We start from the raw sequence: 26,612 nt of genomic DNA on the forward strand, positions 1-26,612 counted from the left end.
ATGAGGGTTGAATAAGGCTAAACTAGGAACAGGGCAAACTTAGTAATCAAACCACCAAGTTTAATCGAAATCTGTTAATTAGTTGGCAAACTTCAAAAGGAAATACGCCATTTGGGGCCGCTTGTCGGTCTTACCAAAGCTGCAATAAAAATTCCAAATAAATTATATCGATTAATTGAATATTCATAGAAGTTAAATTTATATTTTAGGGACCCTTAGAAACTTTTGGGATTTTATTTTCGGGAAAATTCCGATAGTAACTCAGAGCCCCGCTGTTCAATTATTCTTCTTTACATCCGATTCTTTTGATCCTTCGTCGATACATTAACGAAATCTGTCTTGAAGGAGAATTATTTGGATTATCCGCATCCACAAAGGCACATCGGGAGAACAACGCATCAACTTTTGCTATATTATTTATAAAAGAAAGCAAAGACATAAGAGAACGGTAGGTTTTTATCAGTAAATGACTTTAATATTCAAGAGACAACGAAATAGTTTTTTTGTGTTTATATTAAAATCTATTGCCTTACTATTATGTCCTTTCCCGTTGGAGTTTTGAATTTGAAAAGTTAGAAAAGAGGTGAGTACTGAATAAATCAAAAGAATATTTAAAAAACAACAAAAAAAAAAACAACAGAAACAATTCTTATATTGAAATATTAAACAAACTTTGGAATTAATGTCGTCAATTTGAAATTAACAATTTAACAATTTCGTAAGGAAACGGACTATTTTTTGTTTGTTATTAAAAAACAGAAACAATTTTTATATTGACTAATTATTACTATTATTTTTTGTAGTGAAAAACATAAACACTTCTCATATTGAAAAATTAGACAAACTTTGAAATTAATGTCGTCAATTTGAATTTAACAATTTTGTAAATGAAACTGACAATTTTTTTTCTTATTAAAACAAAAAACAGAAACAATTCTTATATTGGCTAATTATTATATTTTTTATTAAACAAACAGAAACACTTCTTATATTGACTAATTGTTACTTTTTTATTTTATTTTTTTTTTATTAAAACAGAAACACTTCTCATATTGAAATATTAAACCAACTTTGAAATTTATGTCGTCAATTTGAAATTAACAATTTAACAATTTTGTAAATGAAACTGACAATTTTTTTTCTTATTAAAACAAAAAACAGAAACAATTCTTATATTGGCTAATTAATATATTTTTTATTAAACAAACAGAAACACTTCTTATATTGACTAATTGTTACTTTTTTATTTTATTTTATTTTTTATTAAAACAGAAACACTTCTCATATTGAAATATTAAACCAACTTTGAAATTTATGGCGTCCATTTGAAATTAACAATTTAACTTCGTAAAGGAAAATAATTTTTTTCGTATTAAAAAAACAGAAACAATTCTTATATTGATTAATTGTTACTATTTTTATTTTTTTTTTTTTTTTTTTATTAAAACAGAAACACTTCTCATATTGAAATATTAGACCAACTTTGAAATTTATGTCGTCAATTGAAATTAACAATTTTGTAACGGAAACTGATTTTTTTCTTATTAAAAAAACAGAAACAATTCTTATATTGACTAATTATTATTATAATTATTTTTATTAAAAAACAGAAATAATTCTTACATTAAAATATTAAACAAACTTTAAAATTAATGTTGTCAATTTGAAATGAACAATTTATCGATTTTGTAAAAGAAACTGACTAATTTTTGTTTAAATTAAACAAACAAATTACAAAACAAATTTTTAATTAAAACAAATGAAATATTCGACTCTAATGTTGTTACTGAAAATAATAAGGAAAACCTTTTCAACGAAAAACAAATTAAAATGGAAAAACCTTGTGTGATGATTCCCGCTAGAAGAAAGTGTGCTGATGGCTTTGCTGATCAACACCCTTTTTTTTCTTTTAGCCAAGGAAAACGTGCCAGTCCACCAAATAATATAAAAACGTGTGTCTTCCAGTCCAGCGCAAACCCAACAGGCCTCTTCCAGTTAAAGTCTACTTCCACCTCCCTTTAGTGGCTTGTGGAAGGGCTTTGGGCAGCCCTTGTAAATTTCACTGTGATAAATACTCCCAGATTTCAAAAAGAAACATTTTAGGCTCAAGTGTTCAAAAGTGATGAAAATACTGGAATAATAAATAATGTCTGTGAGGTGTTTGGCCTAAGTGCCTGTTTGCTTGATTTTCCTCTTTAGTGCAAATTGTACAGTAAGGTGGATGAAATGGTCCGTTTGGTTTGCGTTGTTGAGTTGATGAGATGCGTGGAGAGGGAGAAAACATGGAGAATGAGAAAACTGTAGATTGGAAGTAGTACTACGCTGGAATAAGTTGTATTTCTTGATGACATGGTTGTGGTGCTTTCTCATTCTCCATGTTTACCATAGTTTTCAGCTCATGAGTATAAGCTGATTGCAATTAGTTTCTACAGTTTTAAATTAAAAAAGACCAATTTTCCAATAATCGGTTTACTTTTCAACCTTTAATGGAATTTTTCCGTTTAGGAATTCATGCTAAAAAAAAAACACTCCCCGTCTGTGAAAAGTTTTACCGAAGTTCATCTGGCAAAAACAGGGGGCGATAAACTAATTTCATTTGGAAATAAATCCCCCATCGCTGGACAGAAGTTCGTCTGGATTCCAACTGTGCCAGGTTCGTCCCGGCCCCTTCTTAGCGGGGCAATTCCTAATGGAACTGCGGACCAACTTCTCGGAGTTAAAAAAAATCCCCTGACCAACAACAGTTTCAGGTCTGGTTATACGTTATAGTTTACGCTTACACGTCGGGTGAGCATTAACGGAAGTTTACGGAGCAAATTCCATACTTCCATATTAACTCCTTGTCGCGGGCGAAAGCGATCTCCCCAGGACCTCCGGCATGAAAAATTATATAGGAACTTTTGATTAACAAAATGGCCTTTAGTTACAAGACCTCTCCTTTGTCGTTCACCATGGTTTAAAAACTTTCACAGGAGGTAATTAATCATTTAAAAACATTTTTTTAAATAAAATTAATATTAAACTTCTTCAATATGTATTTAGAGTGTAGAAACTCTACGCTACTAGGCTAACTAGGTTTTTTTCACTGCATCTCCATTTGTTAATAAGCTTAAATTATAAGATGGCTGTTCATAATCCGTCAAAAGTGACTCGACCGAATTTTTATTTTATTCTTGACTTTTAAAATAAAAGAAATAAGCAAAGGAACGAGGTCTGGAAGAAGTTCTAACTATTTAATGTTTTACGTATAATCTAATTTAAAATTTTGCAGAAGGTTGTTTATTAAAACTGGTTTGACTAAATCCAATCAAAAACTAACTTGGTTTAACGCAAACAATTAAGAAATCAAATCAGGTATTTAACACATATTTGTTTCTGTAAATATGTATGTTGAGCTAAATTGTCACAAAGGCCAAGTTTTTTACAAAAGCCCAAAGAACTTTCATTAACTCTAAGCATTCACTCTAGGTGTATGCTTCTCCCCTAGAAAACCTTAAAACAAGAGGTTATTCTGACAAAAAAATCCTCATAAAATCGCAGTTAAGCAGCTATTAATTAATTTGCAGGTAAAAAAATGCATATCAAATCTTGTCAGTGAATGCATGCAAAATTTGAAAAACCTGTGGAAAAGCAATAACCTGATGATATCTTGGGTACCAGGAAGCAAAGGAATTTTGTATAATGAAAAAGCAGACTAAGTGGCCAGAGGAGGATCTTCAAAACCACATGTAGATCTGAACCTATGGGATAACATAAACAAACACAGAATCCGGCATCACTGAATGGATTCAAAAAAACGCAAAAGAAGAAGTGTATCCACTATACGCACCACTAGACGCAGTAAACTTATTCTAAAACAACCCTCACCACTGCTAAACTTCTAGTACTAAACTCAGTAGGGTGATAGGACTATTTACTGGTCACTTGCATCTGACAAACACCTACCACAATGGACAAATTCAGTGATGATCCTATTTGTAGATCATGCAGCAGGAAGAAAGAAACAGCCACCCATATCTTCTTCGAATACGAAGTAACCGCTCATTTGAGGGATGACGTGAAATAAAACCCTGAAAATGGAATTGCAGAAGCGACAGTCAATGACCTAGTACTTTTTAGAAGAAGGATCGAGGAACTTGGCAAGTACAATTAGACAGTAGGATTGCTTGGGGAACAAAACTCCCCACTTCGTAGTATTCATCACCAGCATCATCTAGATGCTCGATTTATAAGCAAAGAAACTTCTCTTGTTTTCCCTTTTAAATATATCAAAATCAGTTTTAGCCAATAACTGCATATTTGGTTTAAAGTTCTCAATTAACAAGTCTTGTTTCCTAGAAAAAAGGCAAATCTTTTGCTTATTTTATATTGTAAAAACACTAAGTAAATAATGTACAAGAATTTTTTTTACAAGCTTGGTTATTATTTTTTCTAATGTTAATTAATAACTTTCACGCTTTAAGTTGTATTTTACCGCATAAAATATTTCTATTCCTAATAGACTTTCCGCGTTGGGAAGTTCACTGTGGGAAATTTAGCCTTTGTAGACCGACTTTTCGGATTATTCCCCCGTCGCCTTTCTGCCAACAACCAGATCTCAATTTCAGAACTTTTCCTTTTCGAGAAAACCTGGTCTGCCTTGAAAGTTTCCAAGTTTACATATTATCCTGTATGATTTGACAGCACATTATACGTACCAAATTTAGACGGCTTATTTCTCGACGTTTTAGCCATTCAAATTTCCATACGAAACAATCGTTAAAATGTATGGTATTTAGTTAAGTAATGATTATTTGGAGATCGTGAGATACGGTCTGGTGTGTTTTCAAATCTTACATGTATTTGTATAGTTTAAACAATGTTTATAAATCCCAGGCCCTGAAGATGATCTCAATAAAGATCGAAACGTTGGCACGATAAAGAAAATGTTTTTCTAAAACCTACGTCACACCAGACCGCATCTCATGATCTCCAAATAATCATTAAGCGTTAAACATAACAATTAATTAAGGTTTTTAGTTGAGATAAAAAAGTCAATGGCACGAGCGGGATTCGAACCCACGATCTTCGGCTTAATACGCCGCTGCTCTACAACTTGAGCTATCGTGACCTCGATCCACTCGGACACCAACTTCCCATCTTAACCGCACCTTTTGAATTTTCCCTCCTTTTTGCCATTTTTCAGTTTCAGTTAAACATAACTTTCAAATAATAAGCGTAAACAATCCTTTCAATATATAACTTTTTTAATATTAAAACATTGTCCTTGTGTGAATTAAAATCTCGACAGATTATTGAAACGTGTACGTTCATCGCAAGGGTTATCACTTCGATTTGATGATGTGAGACCTCTTCACCTACCCACCCTAAGTTATGCAGCCTAGTCGATGGTATCTCCATTAAGCCAGTTGCCCAGGAGATTGGAACTTCCTAACCAATGGGTTTTAACTAGGTCTTTCGAAAGCTAGGTCATTTCAGCCCCAACGCTGGCAAAGTATAATCTAGCCTAAAAATAACTAACTTCTATAGTATAGTCTCACAAATAAATGCATTCTTACTTATGTACATTGCACTCATTCTGATTAGTAGGTATATAGGTATATAGTAGGTATATATACTCGATATTCCTCCATCGACCTACACACAACCTTGATAATCTAATCTAAATTAGGGACGATGGGTTACTTTTATAAACATTCCGCGATCGACCCTAAACCGCTGGAGAGGTAACGCAGTATTTCACCATCACCCCTCACCACTCACAATGATAATTACACGCGCTCACATGAAACGTATGAAACAGATCAGTATTGTACAAAAAAACCTATGTTCTCAAAAAGCGGAACAGGGGGCCTAAAATTCGTTACTGGCATGCCTACAAGCTCTCTCTGAGGAGCCAAGGCATTGAAACTTCTATTATGTAAGACACATCAAGCAACCTTTCTCTACATAAGGGACTCCTGCGCGGATTTTGGCACAGCAGGAGGTGCCCTGTGTCAACCGCGTACGACCTGTTCTTAATCGGGTAAGGACGATTTCTTCTTTCCGGCTCAGGTTCTCAGAGGGCCATTCTACAGGCCGTGACACGCAAGAGCCTCCCGGACGACCCCGCCCAAACAGATTATTCTCCCATAAAGTATTGCTTGTCCTGTCCGGTTTCTTTTAATCTTTTAATACATTACGTTGATCCATTATATTGGAAAAAATCGGATTAAAGAGCAAGTTATCTGGGTAAAGATCTGTTATATCTAAAAATAGACAAAATGCCCTAAATTAGCCAAAAAATCATTTGGCTGAAAGGCTAATTTAATTTATACCATCGAAATAACTGTCGAGAAGGAATATGTTTTATATCAGATTATTTGATCGCCATTCGCGGCCCGGAATAGAATCTGATTAACCAGCGAGACTACACGTACACAAATATCACAATTATAAACAAACATTGGATTGACTTTTTGATTTCCTATGGTTCTATGGCTAAATATTACATTTATTGAGTCTTTCTAGGAATTTTATGTTTTTTCTCTTATTGAACTAGCCTGATAAAGTTTCACTTTCAGAATTTTGTGCTGAACTATTTGTTGTTAGTTAGTAACAATTTGTGACCATTATGAGGGAAAAATCTAAAGAATTGGGTTTTTATGTGTTGTTTAAAAGGGCAAAAGTGGTAGTCGTTATCCACTGATGTCTCAATTTACATAGTCCCCTCAGAAACCATTTTCCATGCAGATATCAAGAAAAAAAATTACATCGTTGGAAAATGTTCCTACAGAATCTTCTTCTCATCACTGCAGACCAATTCCTCCCATTGTGATTCCCCTTCGTTTTCGAATGTAAAAACGAATGTTCATAGTCTTCAGAAACGTTTACAAGTGTTTCGTGAAATTAACACAGCCCGACGAAGAAAACGTTCAACTCATGTCGGGGTCGAGCAGCTTCCCTTATTATAATACATCATAAAATACCGACTGACGTCTGAGGGCTTTATTATTATAACGGTGGGTACAAACACCTTTTCAAGCCCCTATTTTCAGTCGGGCCCCTTTCGGGCAAACACAAGGAGGGTTAAAACACAAATACGAATCCACTGGGCGGTCTGATTGAATTATCGATTAACCCCCCTTGTTTGCTAAGTATCAAGGACTCAGCCACCTTACTGGCACCTACAATTGCAATTATTGTGTCTTTCTTGCCGAAATTTAAACGAATCGATAAATAATTCGCGTTGTCCTGCTGAAGAAAAAATTAACTCTTTTCCAATATCTCACTATAAAAAAGTTACATAATTTTATCTTCAGAATAGTTATCAGTAATAAGTAAAATTTATGTCTTCTAGTTCTATTAAAATCGATAAAAATAGGGCTTGAACATATACTGACAGGCAAAAAATTCCACCCACTTGGTACATAAATTGATTTGTATATATTTTTATATATTAATCAAAGTTTCACGTTTTTAACGTTTAATAATTGAGTATTGGTCTAAAAAAAGTTTCAAAAAATGTTAATTGCTAAGGAAAATGAAAAATGAAAGAAAAAGACGGACAGGTAAAATTTGTTTTAATCAAGTTTGAGATTTTTAATTAACATTTCAATATCGCGTATTTCCTCCTTTTTTCTTAATTACATCTCGAAGATGCCTCAGCATACTTAATACCAGTCTGGAAATGTCACTGTTTTGGAGGTTAGCCCATTCTTCACGAAGAGACCTTTTAAGATAGTCGAGTGTATCAGGAAGTGATGGACGTCCTCTTATTCGTCTTTTGAGGTTATCCCATAAATGCTCGATGGTGTTTCAATCTGGAGAACGGGTTGGCCAGGCTAAGACCCTGATGTTATGATGTTAAAGGAACGTTTGTACTATGCGAGCGACGTGTGGACGGGTATTATCGTGCATTAGAATATAATTGTCGCTGATTTCACCGAGGATTGGCAACGCATAATGTTCCAAAATTTCATCCACATAGCGAAAAGGCCGTTAAAGACCCTCCACGAGCAACAACCAACTCTGTACGACTCACCATTGAAATTCCCGCCCACACATCACTGAGCTACGTCGACAAGGTTGGCTCTGGGAAAAATTACAGGTTTCGTACCTTTCACTTCGCCTTCTCCGCACTCTTTCACGCCCATCTGAAGATCGTAGAGCAAATCTACACACCAATGGCTTTGTTCTCGAGCAAATGCGAGCCGTGCAACTCTGTTTGTTCTGGTCAATTCTGGTCCTCAGTCCGCCAAAAAGCCATCAGTCCATACTGATTTAATCTTTTTCGAACAGTGCGTTCTGAAATTTGAACACCTCGAACTTCCTGGAGCTGATGTATCGCTTGAACAACAGTAAGGTGCCGGTTTCGCAAAATCTTAAAGTCAAAAAACAGTCATCTTTTGGATGTGTTACCCTGGGAGTCCAGTACCGGGCCTTCAATGGTAGGACCCAGTTTCTCGAAAACGTCTAACGGCGTCTCGCAGAGTTTCGTAGGGAACTCCGATGGCTATAGCCGCATACCAGATGGAACATCCGTCATCAATAAGTGCCACACCACGCGCAACTCCCTCAGCACTAAGTGGCATAAGTTTAAAAATTGAAATTAAGAAAACAATGAAGAAAACTAAACAGTTTATTGCTTCAATATTAAAATGAGACTGAATAAACATTTTAAATTCTGTAAAAAATAAACATTGAAACATTCTTTATCCTTGTTTTGATTAAGGGTTAAGTGTGTTTACCTTTAATTTAAAACTTAAAAATTTAGCATAAACAAATATTTATTGGTCAAAACAATGAGACAGATTAAGAACATAATTTTCTTTTATCGAGAAAATAAAATAAAAAATCTATTAGGAAGTTTTTGCTTGTCAGTGTATTTTCTAATTATCAACTACGCAATTTTCTTGATTATGGTAAGTAAAATGAATATATTATATAATATATTTATATTAATTCGCCTTTTTTAAGATGACATCCCTGCTTTCGACCAATCATCTAAAAGCGATCTTCGCTCCTCTGAGAAAACCGCTAACTTTTAGGATTATATCAGATAGAAACTCTTTTCTGACTTCCTTAGGTTCCAAAGTTTCGTAACTTGTAAATTGTACGTGTTACTTTTACTTATTGTTAGTTGAAAAATGCCGAACGAGTTATTTCAGGTATTTTCAATCGATGCTCATTTATTTTTTTAAGGATTGTTTGACTGCATTAATTTATTTGATTTGATATTTTTTTAAGGCAAAGTGCGGTTTCCAGTTGTAGGTTGAGTTAGTTGGTGTCTCGAAAACGGAAATCGCGATAGTTCAAGTGGTAAAGCACAGGGGTGTAGTGGGTTGGATTCTCACTTTGCATAAAAAAATCAATCAATTAAAATAATTAACATTGATTTAATAGGACTAACTAAAACACATATATATTAATATAATTACTGTATTACGTAAAAACAATGAGACAAATTAAGGGCAGAATTTGTTTTATCGAGAAAAAAAATCCGTTGGGTGGAATTTTTTGCCTCACAGTGTATAACAGGAGTCCTGCTGTACGTGAAAACTCTATCTTCTTTCTATTAATAATTATATGATTATTTTTTTAAATATTACCTTTTTAAGGTTAATTATGAAACAGTTAAACCAGTTTCATATCAGAGCCCTTAATTTTTTAACAATCCTTATGGGAAGCAGTTTTAGCAGCTAGAAGACACTATGATAGTTTTTATTTTAATGGTTATAATAGTTAATTATCTACTTTCCTATGTTACAAAAAATTCATAGTTGTTTTTGTTATATTAAGATTAATGCATTTGTTAAACACTGTACGTTTGAACTTTTCAACTATTGACATTGTATTATGTCGCGTCTCGACGACGTCGGTTCGCGGCGACCCCAATTAGTTCGAATCAGGCCCCCAGGTCACATTCAGACACAACATTAAATCGTTCTATTCGCCACTTCCTGCGTTTTCGACATCTTCATGAAACCGCTGGCGAGAGGCTATCATTGTATTTTTCCAAGAATGGTTCTGCGGAACGTCAAAGCTGTTTCGTGGCCCGACGCCATTATTCCGAATCGCGTCCTAGATTCTTAAAAGGATGATCTACGCTCCTTAATCTTCGCCCGTTATTACCGTCCTACAATCCTTCAACCCATAAATTTTCCCTTGTTTAACGATCTTCAGGAGTGAGAAATGCGTTTTTACCCCTTTTTACTTAACAATCTACAAAATGGCATCCGTGTAGACTCGCTAAATTTGTTTATTGTTATTTTAATTTGTATCTGACATTTTGTGTACTGTATATATTTTTCTTGTTCTAATCTAAATTTTGAAAAAATCCTTGTAGTATAGTCGTGATAACTGTGAAAGGTTTTCCTGTTCTTTGTCACTGCTTTTTTCATGAGAATCATTACTAATAAATCATTTAAAAAATTGCCTAATACGTAACACCTCCGGTAGTTCAAATTTGATTTAAACTTAACTCGAATGATATTGTCTACGATTACTTAAAAGGAAATAATTAAAAAGTTGACGTTTGATCCGTGAGAACGGAAAACACCACAACGCCGGAAAAACGAAAACACAAACCCCTGACAATTAGCAATTAAAACAAGAAAAAAGGTCGGAGAGAAAGGCTTAACGAGAGAAATGAATGAAAGGATTTTTTCCTCGGGCGGTTTTCCTTTTTCCCTTTACATTGAAATTTTCTTAATTGCTAAACATTCATATTTGTACAAAATATAAACTGCAAAGCTCAACTTTATCTTTTAACGTATAAAAGTATATTTTCCATGTTAAACAACTAGCTAAAGAGCTCCTACTAGAAATAAATTCTAGCGTGTTACGTGTGTGTGGCCTATGCTTATTCATATTTTTTCAATATCCTTTGTCCGGTTGGAGTTTTATAAACCCTAGGATATTTAGACATTGAATCATGTCAGTAAATGAAAAAATATATCAACAGCGCGTTACACGAATCCTTAGCTTTGTCTGTGATTTTTTTCTATAATCAAATTAAGTTAGTACTAAGAAAGTCATAACATAAAAACAAAAGTTTCTGTTTTTATAAGAGTTCTATCGTAGATAAATAGTTTCAAGAATAATTTCAATTGCTGAAGAAGGTCGCCAGCGTGTTAGACGTGTGCGACCTGTCGTTAGCTTTGTTAGTGCATCCTTCTATAAAAAACCTTAGAATATTTTGGGTGGGAGAGGGAGTACCACAGGGTAGTGTGCTCGGACCACTCTTGTACCTCCTCTACACATCAGACATCCCATCCACACCTTCTACTCTCCTTGCATCCTTCGCCGACTACACAGCCGTCCTTTCGTGCAATCCCGATCCTGAAAAAGCGTCGGAGGAGCTCCAGTCACACGTATAACGGATTGCAGAATGGAGAAAAATATGGAGAATAAAAATGAATGAAAACAAGTGCACCCATATTACATTTACCCTCCGAAGCAAAACTCCTCACACAATACACCTCAACAACATCCCTATTCCCAAAGCTGATGCGTACGATACCTTGGGCTCTATCTTGACTCACGAACTGTATTGACGATTCGGACCACTGTATAAACTACTCGAACGCAAATCTAATTTGTCTACAAAAAACAAACTAACACTGTACAGAACACTACTAAAACCGATTTGGACATACGGACTAGAACTGAGGAGCACCGCTAAACCTACTAACATCCAACGAATTCAATCTTTCCAATCCAAAGTCCTTAGAATAATAGTTAATGCTTCTTACTATGTCTCCAATGCCACCCTCCAGAATGACCTCAAAATACCTTTTGTAAATAAATTAATTCCGTCCAAATTCACCCAGTTCCATGACAAACTCTCTACTCACCCCAACCCACTAGCCCAAACTGGGAGACTAACAATGGTTGGCGACTATACGGTGTATAATGTAAATATGTAAATAACGTCAAATTACAAGATGTATTAATACAGATAGTAATAAGAAAAATAATTGGAAATCATATCAGTGGTAGGTAGTGTAATGCCCAAAAGCGTCTTTGGACAAAAGTGACTTAACCGACTTTGTCAATGTTATTTCCTAAATTCATCTGTATGTTAGATGAGTATGACCTATACTTAGACTTGTTTGAACAATTTTCTGTGATAGATTTCTGCAATTCTAGGTTAATCAAGCTTCATATAACATAGCTTCTGTTAGATGGGACCTATCTTTAGCCATTTAGTGATAACAGTATGGTTGACATGCAGTTCACAATGGATGATAGACGGATATGGCCTGTATTTAGCCTTACCAATGTTATTTCCTAAATCAAACTGTGTGTTAGATGTGTATGACATATCTTTAGGCTTGTTTGTACAATTTCCTATGATAGATTTCTGCAGTACTAGGTGAATCAAACTTGATACAACATTTCTCGTGTTCGATGCAACCTATCTTCTTATATCAGTTTGATTGATACGAGGTTCAAAACTGATGTTAGACAACTGCCTGTTAGAAGTTCATAACCGATCTTTAACCTAAATAACGCAACTTTCTATGATAAGATTCCACTACAATTCTAGGTGGGTCCAATCTTTATAAAATATTCATCCATGTTAAATGAATATGACCTATCCTTATCGTCGTTGTATCAATCTCCTGTGCAGAACTTCTAGGATATTCTAGAGTGCAATGTGACTACTGTGAACAGATTCTAGATATAATAAATATGCATTCCTGTCGAATAGATCAGACCTATCCTTAGCCTTGTCAAACCATTTCTTAAGTTCAACGTTCAATTGTTATATGTTCATGGACGATTTTTAATTTTGCGCTATAATAGCAAATATTGATTTAAATTCTATTGTTCTAAGTGGGCCAGGTTTGTTACAATATTCCTCCGTATTATATGGACATGACATATCCATAGCTTAGTTAGATCCATTTTTATTAACAAATTAAATTCTAGTATATTTTGTAGTACAATGAGGTTCCTGTCAACTCTTGTTTTCTACTTCTTTGTTTAACTTGTGATTTTTAAACTTATAACAATTTTTATAATTTAAAAATTTTTGTGAAAATCGGCTTTTTTGTTAGTAATTTGAACAATTTTGGTTCGCTGTATGGATGTATATACATTTTTGAACAAATTTAGTTAAATTTTATATAAAAGTGTATAGATAGATAGATCTAATATTTCAGGGTATGGTATACTGCGCCCTTTAAGAGCTATTGTATCCCCTGTGCTCTGCCTAAAGCACATCGGTGAGTCCTATTTCATCAAGAAACTTGGTTAATAGGCCCGGTTTCAGTGGTTGTAGTTCTTCTATGGTCACATTGTGCATCCCAAAACACTTCCTCCTGCGGGCTAGTGTAGCTCCGCAGTTTGTTAGTAAGTGTGTTGGTGTCTCTTCTGCTTCTTTGCAGAATCTGCATGTGCCATCTTGGATTATTCCAATTTTCTTTAGATATCCATTTAATCTACAGTGTCCTGTCAGGAATCCTGTTAGGATTCGCAGTCTATTCCTGCTTCCTTTGACACATTCTGTGATTTCTTTCTTGCCAAAATAGGTTAGAAGATTCTTGGATTGTCTATGTCCAATAAGTGAATTCCAAAGTTCGCTCATTTTCTTTTTGTCCTTCTGTCTGAGGTATTCGTTAATAGTGTGTATTCCTATTCCACAGAAGGGTTCGGGTCCTATTAGCGGTGTGGCAGCCCCTATTCTTGCAAGGGTGTCCGCTTTCTCGTTGCCTTCTACTCCCATGTGTCCTGGGATCCAGCAGAGGCTGACTTTATTCTGCGAGCCTAATATATTTAATTTGGTTTTGCAGTTCAGCACCATCCTTGAACTAATGGTATTTGAGCTTAGTGCTTTGATGGCTGCTTGGTTATCTGACATGATAGCTATATTCTTGTTTTTGTATCCTCTATTTAGATTGAATTGGATACATCTTTCAATTGCATGAATTTCAGCTTGGAAGATACTGGTGTGCTTTCCCATGGGTTCTGAGTATTTGGTTCCGGGTCCGAACACTCCTGCCCCCGTACCTTCCTGTGTTCTAGATCCATCTGTGTACCAAAGGATGGTGCCATTTTTGAGGGAGTTATTTCCCTCTCTTTCCCATTCCTTTTTCCAGATGTATTCGGAATTTGTGGTGAAATTCAAACCTCCTGTTCATGTCATCTCTTGGAGCCATGAGTGAAAGATGGTTTTTCCACAGTTTGTTTCTGTCTCTCCATTTCAGTTTTATTCCTGTTGGAGGTTTCTCTCTAATGAAGTTAATTATAGTTTTTTGTAATTGTAGGACATGTTCTCATTGCTCCCGTTATGCAGATGCATGCAAGTCTCTGTTTTTTGAGAGTTCTTTCCTTTTGGTTGTTTGTTCCGCTTTATCAGCCTATAAAAGTGTAAATTATCATATGACTTTAATTGTGAATTATGTTTCATTACGACTAGAATTAGATTGTGCGTTTTTAATTGATCTACGACAGGATCTGTCCAATAATAAATTGTAAATGATAAAGCGCGAGGATTAATCTTCTAGGTCGCGATTAAACTTTATTGAAAGTTTCGATACCGCTCGCGACACTGATTTTTTATCTCAAACAAGACCTTACATGAAAAAGAACTAACTTGGTCAGTTGACCACTAAAACGTAAATGGATTAATATTTGATAAGTAAAAGAAGTATCACTTCGCTAAACAGCTCCCCGTGGCAACTTCATAAGTCGCTGAGAATCGAATCCTGATTACATGACATTTGAAAATGGCAAAAAGAGGGAAAATTCAAACGGTTGTAGGTTGAAATGGAGAGTTTGTGTCCGATAGGATCATCACGATAGCTCAAGTGGAAGAGCAGCCGCGTATTTAGCCGAAGGGTCGTGGGTTCGAATCCCGCTCGTGACACTAACTTTTTCATCTCAACCAAGACCTTACATAAAAAGTTTGCCTTTAAATAAACGCTTTCTTGTTATATATTGTATCTGAAATGTGTCAACTACAAGCCATCGTTGACAGCTGCGAAAGGATTCCTCGTCGATAAATCAATCATTCCGCGGTAGGACGTATAAAATAACACCGACTGAGACCACTGGGACCGGGACGAACGACAGATACATATCTATCCGGTTCCATTTTCCTCCATTGACCGGAACTGTGAATAATCGGTAAATGGGGGACGGCCAATTTGCCCCGAGCTGGTCTTCTCAAGTGACTGCCTATAATAAACGAAGCCTTTAATTTTACGAGGGCGTAATGTAAATGACAAGGGAGATGGGTTCGACCGAGGGAGAGAACAAGTTAACGTACGACTCCCTACCTTTTATAACAGGCTTCACTGGGGGAGGCCGCAGGACAAATCACTATCCACGGTCCATCTGCCGCATTAAACCCTCTTGACAGCAGAACACTCGAATGTTATATCTTTCTTGCAAGTGCTTCGAATTGTTCTCTATTGTTAACTGTCGGCATATGGTCTCGATTGACCGTTAAACCAGGAATTACATTGTAATCCGCTAGCGTCATTGGTTTTAATGTGATGCTCCCGAAGATCGAAACGGTCACAGGGTAAATCAACAACCTTAGGAACTGTGCTTCTATTCGGTAGCAATTTGTTCAAACATGTTTAAACAACAAAGAACAGCACCGTAAAAACAGAAGATAGTATATTCCCAGAGGTCTGCTAGGGGATCAACCTGGTCTGCTTATTTCCACAGTAATTGGAACCGAATGCTTATTAACCATTTTCAGGAACTAAGCACATTAAAGCAAGGCAACAACCCTCCTACATCCTTATTTTAATCTACTGATAAGTTAATAATGTTAATCTAATAATGATGACAAGATAAGTAAACGCTGTTGATACAACTATTGCTAGATTATTTTATGTTTTTAGGTCTGTTAAGTGAATTTGTATTGTAGACGACTCTGATCATCCTGGTCTTGTTGCTTTGGTTTCTCTAACTCATTACGGCACTGTCCACCTCTGATGATGGATTTCTGTCCACTTAAAGGTTAGGCAGCCATATATGTCAAAGGTTTGATGCAGATGATCCATTTATGTTTTTATTTGAATCCTTCCTATGCGAATGTGCCGAATTGAAAGTTGATCGATCTAACTGACACAGGACTTTAGGTAGACCAGAATGTCAATCAAACTACATTACTTATAATCCATATTTGCTCACTGGTCATAATTGACCATATTAATTATTCCAATTAATTATTATTTTTTATATAAGGTTTTTGACTGAGATTAAAAATTAGTGTTACGATCGGGATTCGAACCCACGACCTTCGGCGCAATATGCCGCTGCCCTTACCACTTGAGCTATCGTTACTTCGAACCTCTCGGACTCCAAATGAAAATATGGTAAATAGAGGGAAAATTCGAACTGTTGTAGGTTGAGATGGTTATTATCATAGGTGACCTTCTATTCTGTGTAAGGATAATAAGGACGTTGGTTGCCTGGTGTCACCTCACCCTTCTTATAACCCAGACTTAGCATAGAAATGATGGTACCCAGGCAAGGTAGAATGATCGAAAATGACCAAACTACAAACATTTGATATCCATGGTTCCTATTATCATGGTGTCCTATTCTGTGTAAAGGTCAAATAAGGACGTATGTTACCTGGTGGCTTGCCTCACCCTGCTTATAAACCTAGCCAACTGCCACCGAAGACGTATTCGTCTTTTGGACATTTTCGGTCATCCTGGTTTGCCTGTCCTTGCAAGCTAGTTTTATCATTAGTTTTGCCATAATACTGACTTCTTGCCATAATTAGTTTTTCTTATTGTGTTTCTGCATATTACTCTCATGTAATCATGTCCCTGGTTTTTTCAATTTTTTTATGCTTTTCAAATTCATTTATTTTTTTAAAGGTCAATGCAAAGTCTCAGGTCTTGTTTTTATCTACATGTTTTTATTACAAAAAACTAGCATTTTTTCCAAGATAATATACCAATACGTTCTTTAAGGTATTGATCGTTTCTTTAAATTTTCACCTGGTTATTACATATAAATTTTCAGTTGTTGCACGAAGGGTTTTTGTGGGCCACCTGCCAACCCTTTTGAATAGAGTTTATTCAACCTTTTTTGAATCCCAATGCGGCTTTTTTGGAAGCGTTGTAACCAGATCGATGTACCCTCTCGTACAAGGGCCGGGTGCTTCGCGTGCTTCGGCCCTCGCCGATGTTAAGCAAGACGCTTTTTATAGAAAGTACGGTGGGGTCACTTCATATTCTCGGCCTTGTTCCATGGGTCTGATCAAGAAATCGATTTATAAACAATAGAAATTATGGAAAATTCTTTTATTCTACAAATATCTACTTTTTTAAATTTATTTATATTTTTGTGTATTAGTTTAAAAAATGTTAAGTTTTAAACGTAATATTCTGCAGTTAAATTGCTTTCACGCTATTTATTGCATTGTAAGTTTATACTTTAACTGTAAAAACTCTAAAACTTAAAACTATATTAATTAATTTATGATTTTAATAATTGCGCTTTGATTGTTGAATACGATTATGTTTAACAGCCTTTTCAATTAAGAAATTTAATTTATGTAAAATTAATTACAAGGGCAAACAAAATCAAGTCGAATAATTAAGAAAGAGCTTATTTTAAGCTGCCTAACGACAAATATCTTTGTACTTAATTGTCTCTTTCATTCATTTTATTTACTCTTGTGAGAGGTGGATCTGACAAAAATGAGACGGAGACTAAATTGTTTTATGTTCTAAACTGAAAAATACTTTCAGTCGAGATTACAGGGTTTTTAATGTACGTTATTTAGCGGCGTTTTTGGTTGTAGGTGTTTTTAATCTTGAGAGGATTACATTAAACTTTTTAAATACCCCTTTTAGAGTTTAACGACTTTTATAGTAGGAGGTTGGTAATCCATGTAAAATGACATACTGAGTTAGAGGCTAATTTATTGAAGAAATTAATTATGGAAGAAATGGTGCAGTTTCTTTATGGAAAATCGATAATCAACAAATCATAAAAATATTTCGATAATAACACAATGACATTTCATTACATTTCTTCTTGTTATTAAACATTACGTTTAATTTGCATTTGATTGCTAACCACGTATTGTGTAAGCATCGTAGATATTAATATAAAAATTTGTAAGCTAGGACGTAGCAAAGTGTTAAATATATATATATTTTTTTTTAGCAAGAAACAAAGTTGATGTTTGTTTTCTGCAACCTCAAAAATCCCTGAATACAAATTTTTTGTAAAAGAATATCTCAATACGCAAATAGGGGCGTCGGTGGCCGCAAGGTTTAGTCTTTGACATGGCGCTCATCACTGTAAGGTAAAGGTCCCGGGTTCGAATCCAGCGGCCCTGCATTCGAATCCGACATACTTACAAACAGGCTTTTTTTTCAAAAACACCGGCACCCTCAGGGTTTATATGACCTCTGCTGTTGCGAACCCTCTTTAAAAAAAAAAGAAAAAAAAAATTCACAAATACCAGCGATTTTTTTTTTCGAAAATCACAAACACGTAAACTTCCCCATGGATCTATCTTTATCGAGGTTTAGAACCGTATAAACTATACGTAATGGCACAAACATCGACTCCGGAAATAAATTAAAACCAGAGATGTAAAATAAACAGTTTGAGGTGTTTTGGTTGATTTCAACCTTATTTGCAGAAATAATAAAAGGTGGAGTGAGTGTGTTGTTCAATCTTTTTAAAAAGATAGTGCCTACTCACTGTTAGTTGTTTTCAACGATCCGGATTTCAAGCTTATAGCTCTTCATCAGCTTGAAGGAGTTCTACAACCACGTCTCTCGACATGACAACGAGACGAATCGTTGAAAACAACTAACTGTGAGTAGGAAGCATCTTTTTTAAAAAGATTCACTCTTATTATTCTCATTTATAGTGACTAATACCTAAACGTTGTTAACACAGCCTGAAAGAAGAAACATTATGCTTTAAAACGTTGTATAAACGTGTGTGTGGTGATTAGTGTCCATTAATCGATAATTATTCAGAAATCGTGAGATGCGGTCTGGTGACCAGACCGCATCTCACGATTTCTGAATAATTGTTGTATAAACGTTCAATGTGCATAAAATGCAGAGAAAATATGAATTGTTATGTCAAAGAACACAGGAAGAAAAAAATCCTCGGATTAATCTAGCTCAAAAATTATATTTATTTGCCATAAAAATTTGTATTTATGAGCTTTAAACAGTATTTAAAAAGAATCCAATGGGTTGAATTTTTTTTTACCTACATTATTGTAACTTTCATTTACCTATATATAATCTCAATTGAATACAATCTTGTATATTATTTTCTTTTTCTACATATATAAATAAATCGAATTATATAAATTAATTTAAATCATTACTTTAGCGAAATAGGACCGACTAAAGTACATATGGATATATATTAATCTTGAGATACATACACAACAAAGGCAGAAAAACATTCTTGTAAATTACGTAAAATATATATTTTACAGAAGTTAAAAAAAATTGTCTCAGTTACTAAGGCCAATTGGCAAGAACGCTCTGATATATGTCCAATATTTTCCTTGATATACTATCACCAAAACTTTTTTAAATTAAAATCTGTGATCCCAGGTCCGTAGCTACCCTTTTAGTGAAAAACTGGCGTTATTATTATACACCATGATAACCTTTTTAATTATTATACTAAACGGCGTTGTGGTTAGACCGGCCAGCAGCGCTTACGTGTCTTGACAAAAGGATTTCTTTATTTTATTATTTTATTTTTTTATTTTTTATTTTTATTTTACGAGGGTTCGCAACAGCAGAGGTTATATCAACCCTCGGGGTGCCGGTGTTTTTGAAAAAAAGCCCATTTGTTAGTATGTCGGGTTCGAATGCAGGGCCGCTGGATTCGAACCCAGGACCTTTACCTTTACCTCTTTCTTCACTCGTAGAAATACTAAATTTATCATATATTTGATATTTATCAAGTAAAAAAAAAGTGTTTTCCTTTGGACTGAAACATAGAGTTTATAATAAGGTCCTTGAAAGTTTCAATTAGGGCAGATCATCAGAATTCAAAAGCACAATGTAAAGTCGAAAGTACAAGAAAAATTGTTTCAACTACAAGGAATTCCGTTTCAGAACCAGTCACTAATAATACAAATATTTGTAAAATACCTGTCTTTATAATGTCTTAGGTCAATATTAGTGCAAACTTCCAAAAGTTAGATTACTTTGCTCCTGCATTTCTTTAGAGTGTTAGAGGATTTACTTTTCACTCGTGATGATGAACAAATTACTGAATGTACGGCTCAACACAATGTTACTGAACGTAGAAAAATGTGCATGACATTGATCGATTCGATTTTGTAAGTAACGGGTCAGATGTCATAGTACAGACTAGAGCCGCTATTGATGGATACAGGACCACTAATATAAAACCCAACGAGAAAAAGTGGCAACATTCCGGCAAAAAACTAGTACCATTGCACTGGCTGGTAAGTGTACCATTTGTACGTGTGTAATGCGCTTAATATTCCTTTATTTCACACAATTGTTCCATGGCCAGAAAACGTCACAATTGAAAATAATTTTTTCAATATGGCCCACTTTCCTCACGTTTCACGAGTAATAAAAGATGGATTGCTGATTCCGAATAATGAACCAGTTGAAAATAAAGCGGTACCCATTCAATAAATTATTTGCTTGTTGGTTTTCCTCTCTAACTGAACAGCTGATTTGTTCTTGTTTAAATTTGTGCCTGTAGAATATCACTTCTTGAATTAGTAAAGCCTTCTTCATTGAACCTGAAAAAAATTGGTGTCGGTACTTTGTACATCGTTTACTTGTATATATATTAAGTAATTCTATTACAAGCATTAAGAAACAGGCTATTGTTTTCGTAAATTCACCAGAAAACATTTAGGTGAATCTTGCATTCTTTTAATCTCATTTTGTTTATTTATTTAAACGAGCTGACGCCCAACAAACAATGTACAATACATTTTGCAATAAAAAATATAAATTTGTCCATCTAAAAAAACTAAAACTTAAGTTATACATTTGCAATAAACTGTATATTAAAGAAGAAAAATTAATTGAGAAGATAAATTGCATAATTGTAAAATATTAAAAAAATAGTTAAAAACCTATTTATCGAATATAAAAATAAGCAAAAACATTCATTTATTGTATTTACATAATAAGCAATAAGATGTATTTTATATTCCGTAAAGCAGTGATATAATTAAAACTTCAAATTATGATGAAAAGACGATAGTAAAATTCCAATTATTTTGACTAACTAGGAGATCTAATGGTTTGAAAAGAACTACCGAATATATTTGTGCAAACTTCTGAACAAATATTAACTGATGTCTGCAATCGGTACAAGATGAGGAATATGAGGATGAAAGTCTTCGATGAATTCCCGATCTGATGTTTTGGCGGAACCCGAAACACAAGTTCGAATCAATAATGAAACTAGAGAAATTTGTCATGAAAAACGTCTCATTCATTTATTTCAGATCCGATCTCGCATCATCAGATTACCTTATAGTCTCATCCATGTTTCACTCAGCAGCCTGACCATCAGTGAAATTCAATAAAATCAGAGTTTTTCTCCTCTAAAGACAATTCACAATCAATGGCTTGTGATTAAAACTTACAATTGTTTATAATATTCATCCGTGATCAAAAACGTTCAAAAGTGTTTTGTAGGTGATTTCCTCTCTTCGGGAAAAAAACCCACATATGTGCTGACGTTGCTGAAACAGACGTTTGCCCGGGTGTGCTATGTTAAAAAAGCAACCGGCTCTTATTTTATGCGTCTTAAAACATTTTACTGCTTAGTCACATTTTGTATTTAAAATAACTCTAAACAGCCTTGTCGATTTTTTTTACGTCATTAGCATTTCCTTATGAAGCTGAATCAGACTGTTGACTTCTTTTGGGTTTAGGATATCCTGTTATGCTGTTACATGCTCGCTTCCTCTGGGAAATTCAAAAATACCTTGTGTCATTAAATTTGGGAATTTTTTTCCTTAAGCTATTATCCGATTGTTACTGTATTCAAAACAGCTGGAAGGGCTTAGGATAAGCAGTCTTGGTAATTTCTTTATATCATGTACGTTTAGGATACCGTGTGATCCTGATTCATCCTCACTTCCTCCGGAAAATGCAAATATATCTTATATCTGGGAAATTTTCCCTTCCGCCATTATACAATTGTTACAATTTACAAAACAACTAAAAGAGATTAGGATAAGCACTCTTGTCGATTTTTACGCACATTTACTGTGATGCTGCTGACGCTTCTGCTGACGTTGTTCGGAGAGAGGATATCCTGCAAGTTCCTCACTTCCACTCAAATTGGCCAAAAGTTTCTTTTTGAAGTTTTTCTTCTGGGTTTTAGAAGATATTTTAGCTTATCTTCTGCTTGGAATTCTTTACATTTTTTAATTAATACTTTTGTCAGGTGGGGTTGAAATCCTCATATTTTATTGATGTTTACATCAGTTTCGTAAAGGTTAAACATACTGTACAGGTCTACTTGTACAATAGTACAAAAACGGATCAACCTTGTTGTATTTTGTATTTTTTTAAACTTCGGCGTGTAGTGTATGTGTAGTATTAAAGATACAAATTTGAGCTTGCAGGGCAATGAATATCATTAAATTTTCAAGGGATGAAGGGTATTATCAGGGGAAGATTTGAAGGAAATAAGTTCGATTGTTCCACATTGTTGTCACCTACAGCCGATAATTAAACTTAAAAGGCCAATTGTGAGCCGGTAAACAGACCGTGTGGCAAACGCCAAGAATAATGAAAACGGCCCTTATTTGTTCAGAGGGAAATGATGTATAAAATGAGGTTTGGCCACCCTCGGTTCTAATTAGAGAGCGGCCCTATGCTAATATCCGATCACGTGGCAGGAGAGCCGGAGGGAGCTCAATTTCCCATGAAGACGTCGCCGGGGGCACGTGCCTCTAATTCTAGTCCTGCTTCTCCAAAAATGGATCCCCGATTAATCCCTGATCCTTTAAAATTAACGTTTGCACTCGTATATGGACAGGTGATAGAGATTTCATCCATGATCGGGTCTTGCAGATCCCCATGATCATAAGCTATCAGGTTTCTCTGATTGTGAAGTCGAGTGCCATTTTTACAGTCGTTAAGAAAGAAAAAACATATTCAAAACAACAAAACATATTCATAATTTCATTAATTGCTTAATATTATTACCTGTACTGGAAGCTGGAAAAGATACTGGGATTAATCCTCCTTCACGAAATGATAATGAGGACAGAACAGAAAACTATTATCTATTAGTATTATTAAAGAGAAGCCTCCAACAGGAATAAAGCTAAAATGGAGAGATAGCAACAATATAATGAATGGCTCTAAGGGACAACATGAGCAGGATGTTTGAATTTAATCAAAACTTCCAAATAAACTTATGTATTGAAAAAGAATGGGAACGAGAGGAAAACACCTCCTTTAAGAACTGCTTTTGGTACATAGATAGATCTAGAATGCAAGAAGGTACAAGGGCAGGAGTATTCAGCCCTGAAACCAACTACTCAGAACCCATGGGAAAATACACCAGTATCTTCCAAGCTGAGGTCTACGCAATCGATAGATGTACACAATTCAACTTGAATAAAGAGTACAAATGCAGAAAAATACAAACATGTCAGATAGCCAAGCAGCCATCAAAGCACTAAGCTCAAATGTCATTAGTTCAAAGATGGTGCTGAACTGCAAAACCAAATTAAACATATTACGTTTTAAAAGAAAGAACAAGGTCAGCCTGCTGGGTCCCAGGACACATGGGAGTAGAAGGCAACGAGAAAGCGGACACCCTTGCAAGGAAAGGACCTGCTACATAGCTGACAGGACCTGAACCCTTCTGCGGCATAGGAACCCACACTATTAATGAGTATCTCAGACCGAAGGTCAAAAAGAAAATGAAGGTACAATGGAATTCAATCATTGGACACAGGCAATCCAAGAATCTCTTAAGAAACTTTGGAAGAAAAGAAATAACAGAATGTGTCAAAGGAAGCAGGAATAAACTGTGAATCCTAATAGGATTCTTAACAGGACGCTGCAAACTAAACGGACATTTAAAGAAGATTGGTATAACCCGACACGGCACATGCAGATTCTGCAAAGAAGCAGAGGAAACACCAACATACGTATTGTAGGGTGTCACACTTGCCTTCAGGATGAAGTGCTTTGGGACATGCAATGTGACTGTAGAAAAGATTCAATCAATGAAATCAGGCCTACTAATCAAATAGGACTCACCGGTATGCTATAGGCACAGAACGGGTGATACCATAGCTCTTAAAGAGCGCAATATATTACACACCCCGACTAATACATCAGCATACTTGTTCGTTTGAAATATTTTATTTTTGGCCTGCCCAGCCCTACTTCATAAACCCTTCATCCTCACTGAAACACATAATCAGTTTTTGTTTACTTGCCTGTAAGAAGAAACAATTAATTTAATTTACTTCCTTCAAATTTAAATCCTTATTACGTCCTAAACTGACAACAGTTCATATGAATAAAGTTGCCCCCTTTGCTTGTCGTGTAAATTATAAATTCAACAAGTCCAGAACTTCATTTTAATTATTTGATTTATTATTTGACATGGCACATTCATGCTAATAAATACATTCACTTTAACACACTACGGGACACACAACTGTTAGTACTATATATAATAAATACAAGTGCATCTATTACCATCTTTGTAGTCTGTAGTACTTTTTTCAAAATATTCTTATTATTCAACATTAGCAATTGGATGATTTGATGTTCTGGCTTCAGTGTTATTTTACACTAATGTTTAAAAATAAGCTCAACAAATTAACATTATCATTATGTTGAAGATGAATGATCAAAATCACTTTTTCCAAATTAATTTCCAATTAAATTCCTGTGCTGGAAAACCCAGAATTTTGGTTGGTAAATACAGGTCAGATGCCGTGATGGCCTCAATAAAGTAACTATTATTATATAATAATTGAACATGTGAGATTTATATATATATTATAGTTATTAATTTTTACATTATTCTGATTTCTTTTTGCAGTTCTATTCGATGCTGGAGCATAACCCATTTGCTATGAATACACTCAAGTATTCAGACATCACCGTGTTTGCTCCACTGAACTCTGCATTTCAGGATGTGTCAAAAAGGACCGAGGATCAAGACCTTGTACTGTATCACATGGGTATGTTTTTAAGTTTTACCTTTTACTTATCGTCTATCATATCATAAAAATTGTCATTTCCAGCAAACTCGCCTTTGACGCTAAGTAATTTAGGCCCGTCTGTAAACACCATGGGTCAAGGGAATCCACCGATCTGGGTGACAAAAGTCAATCCAGATCTGATATACTTAAACAATGCCAGAGTTATCACAGAAAAGTCTAACACTTACTTAAACTATCCTAAAAAACAAGTGAGCCAATCAGTTTGATATATTCTGACCTGTAAAGGCAATGGACCTGTATATGAATTTTATACATATTTAAATTTTTTTTAAATTCAGGTACTGCATGTGATTGAGAAATTGTTAGAGCCTGTACGCTTCATCAGCCCGGAAACCACAAAATACAACCCAACGGCATATGATTTCCTGGAAGGTTCTGAAGATGTACGTCTTGGAAATATCCGGTTGAGGTAAATAAAGGCAAATAGTATCTTCAATGTTGAAAATATATGATAAATTTTATTTCCTTAGGTCATTCCGACAAAGAGTCAAACATACAGGCAAAGAAGACCTCTATAAGAGAGCTGGAAAGCACACTTTTTTCATCCCCATTGATGAAGGTTTTCAGGTAAAGTTATAATTAATTAATATAGAATATATTAAAAAATTGTCTCGAACAGAGCAAAATTGTGATTGAAATTAAGCAAAGGGCTTTTAACCACCGCTGATTATGTCACAAAACTTTCGCAGCCGTCTAATGGCACTTCCAAATATTTTCACAGGGGTTCAGGCATTATCGACATGGTTATTCACCGAAGGTATTTTACCAAATTTTTATTTAACTTTTCAAAATCTGCTTTAAACCATCTTAGCTACATTACAAAATATGTGTAATATGTCAAAGGGAACAAATCGATTTAGAGTTCTATATACCTTCCTTTTTCACTTTTCAGATTGGCCATTCCTCTAGACATGAAATTAATTAAATTACATATGATTATAAACAATAATAGTTTATTAAGCATTTACTGAATAAATACAAAAAATAATATTTACATTTACTTATGTTTTTTAATTTACTTAATTAATTATTTTTTAGTATTATTTGGTTTAATTAATTAATTATTTTTATTATTATTTGATCCTTAAAAATACAGAAATTGAATCAAAAAACAAAACTTCTATCAACCCTTATTTATAGACTACATTTATGTTATGAAAATATATTATTTTAAATAAATATGATATTTCTCACCAAAAAGACTCATCATGTTATGTTTTTAAATTTCTTATTTTGTGTATTATGAGTGGCTTTCCTGAAAAGTTTTTTTCTCTCGCTTAAGAAAGCTTTGTAGTCTCTTTAAAGGAACCTTTAGGTTTTTTAGTTTTTTGTATTTTTAATTCATCACACACACATACACATACATACAAACAAACAGAGAGAGAGA

General features: G+C 34.6%; 1 protein-coding gene across 13 annotated transcripts in view; it reads left to right on the forward strand.

The window, feature by feature from the left end:
• LOC106669702 (fasciclin-1) overlaps nt 1-26,612 on the forward strand; it is a 135,320-nt gene that overhangs the window by 97,065 nt on the left and 11,643 nt on the right. For 10 of the 13 annotated variants that reach the window (XM_014399352.2, XM_014399354.2, XM_014399356.2 and 7 more), the window contains exons 2-6: nt 25,042-25,183; nt 25,247-25,413; nt 25,504-25,634; nt 25,696-25,792; nt 25,947-25,982. In XM_014399352.2, coding sequence (XP_014254838.2) covers nt 25,042-25,183; nt 25,247-25,413; nt 25,504-25,634; nt 25,696-25,792; nt 25,947-25,982 — 573 coding nt within the window. The remainder of the gene's footprint in view (nt 1-25,041; nt 25,184-25,246; nt 25,414-25,503; nt 25,635-25,695; nt 25,793-25,946; nt 25,983-26,612) is intronic. The other 3 variants (XM_014399359.2, XM_014399358.2, XM_024224647.1) reach the window with 1 other exon arrangement.

Source organism: Cimex lectularius, unplaced genomic scaffold (genome assembly GCF_000648675.2).
Source record: "Cimex lectularius strain Harlan isolate CLEC.00 unplaced genomic scaffold, Clec_2.1 scaffold8, whole genome shotgun sequence".
Classification (NCBI taxonomy): domain Eukaryota; kingdom Metazoa; phylum Arthropoda; class Insecta; order Hemiptera; family Cimicidae; genus Cimex; species Cimex lectularius.